General features: G+C 34.4%; 1 protein-coding gene across 1 annotated transcript in view; it reads right to left on the reverse strand.

The window, feature by feature from the left end:
* The window catches only part of LOC107103427 (adhesion G-protein coupled receptor G2-like), a 15900-nt gene that overhangs the window by 7694 nt on the left and 6993 nt on the right, over positions 1-1213 (reverse strand). The window contains exons 5-7 of the mRNA XM_015403134.1: positions 412-543; positions 246-291; positions 67-155 (exon numbers count right to left, since the gene is read on the reverse strand). Coding sequence (XP_015258620.1) covers positions 67-155; positions 246-291; positions 412-543 — 267 coding nt within the window. The remainder of the gene's footprint in view (positions 1-66; positions 156-245; positions 292-411; positions 544-1213) is intronic.

Consider the following 1213-nt stretch of genomic DNA (forward strand, 5'->3'; position numbering starts at 1 on the left):
ATACACACACAACTTCAGACTTCAATGTTTTAACATTATTCTGTTGTAATCAACAGCTGGTCCTACCATCAGCACACCAAAGTATGTGAGATGATTACAGGAACAGGTGACGTCATCATCATCCCAATATGTCTTACAGCCACTGGTACTGAAATCTGGTGGGACAGAGACAGAGAAGCTTGTTTTTGTTTTTAGGTCTCTTCCATGTTACTAAGCACTAAAGAGGAGTTACTTTGGATACTTACGGTTTGTTCTGGTGTTTAGGAAAACACACTGGGGCTTGAGAGTTTCCTATGGACACAGCAACAATCCAGCTTTTACAATCTAATCAGTTAATCATGTCTGTCTGTGATAACATAAAACCTCAGAGTTTACTGTTTTAAGGAGATTAAAAACTACAGTTATATTTACATTGATCTTTGTGGCAATATTTAAGGTGATTTTGACCCGATCCTGGTCAGGAAGTCCTGAAATTCTCTTGTTACGCACACTCAGGGAAATTATCCTGCGACGAATCAGTTTGTCTGAGTTTTCCAAAGCAATCTACAGAACAAAAGCAAATTCAGCTGATTTTCAAGTCTGTTTTAATAAGTGAATTAGCAAACATGTATGAAAAAAGGAAAGCTCCAATCAAACAACTAAATATCACAATGTAACGTTATTAGTTGGTGAAATGGTTTAGTTTACTTCTTTATTATCAATAAATAGTAATCTTTTATCAGCTTTTTGACATAGATAATTTTATTATAAATCTACTCATTCATATCAGTTTCACATGTCTGATGATTCTATTATACATCCAGAAATGATTATAGTTGTTTATAGTGTATATTTCAAAAAGAGATTTCAACATTTACACTCAACAAAAATATAAACGAAATACTTTTGGATTCATTCCCCTTTTTTTTATGAGATGAACTCAAAGATCTAAATCTTTCCATATAAAGAATATCAGCATTTCCCCCAAATATTGTTCACAAACCAGTATAAAACTGTGATAGTGAACACTTCTGCTTTGCTGATATAATCCATCCCACCTCACAGGTTTTCCATATAAAGAATATCAGCATTTCCCCCAAATATTGTTCACAAACCAGTATAAAACTGTGATAGTGAACATTTCTCCTTTGCTGATATAATCCATCCCACCTCCCAGGTGTGCCATATAAAGATGCTAATTAGACACCATGATTAGTGCACAGGTGTGCCTTAG

The sequence above is a fragment of the Cyprinodon variegatus genome, unplaced genomic scaffold, assembly GCF_000732505.1.
Source record: "Cyprinodon variegatus isolate N-32 unplaced genomic scaffold, C_variegatus-1.0 Scaffold1443, whole genome shotgun sequence".
Classification (NCBI taxonomy): Eukaryota; Metazoa; Chordata; class Actinopteri; order Cyprinodontiformes; family Cyprinodontidae; genus Cyprinodon; species Cyprinodon variegatus.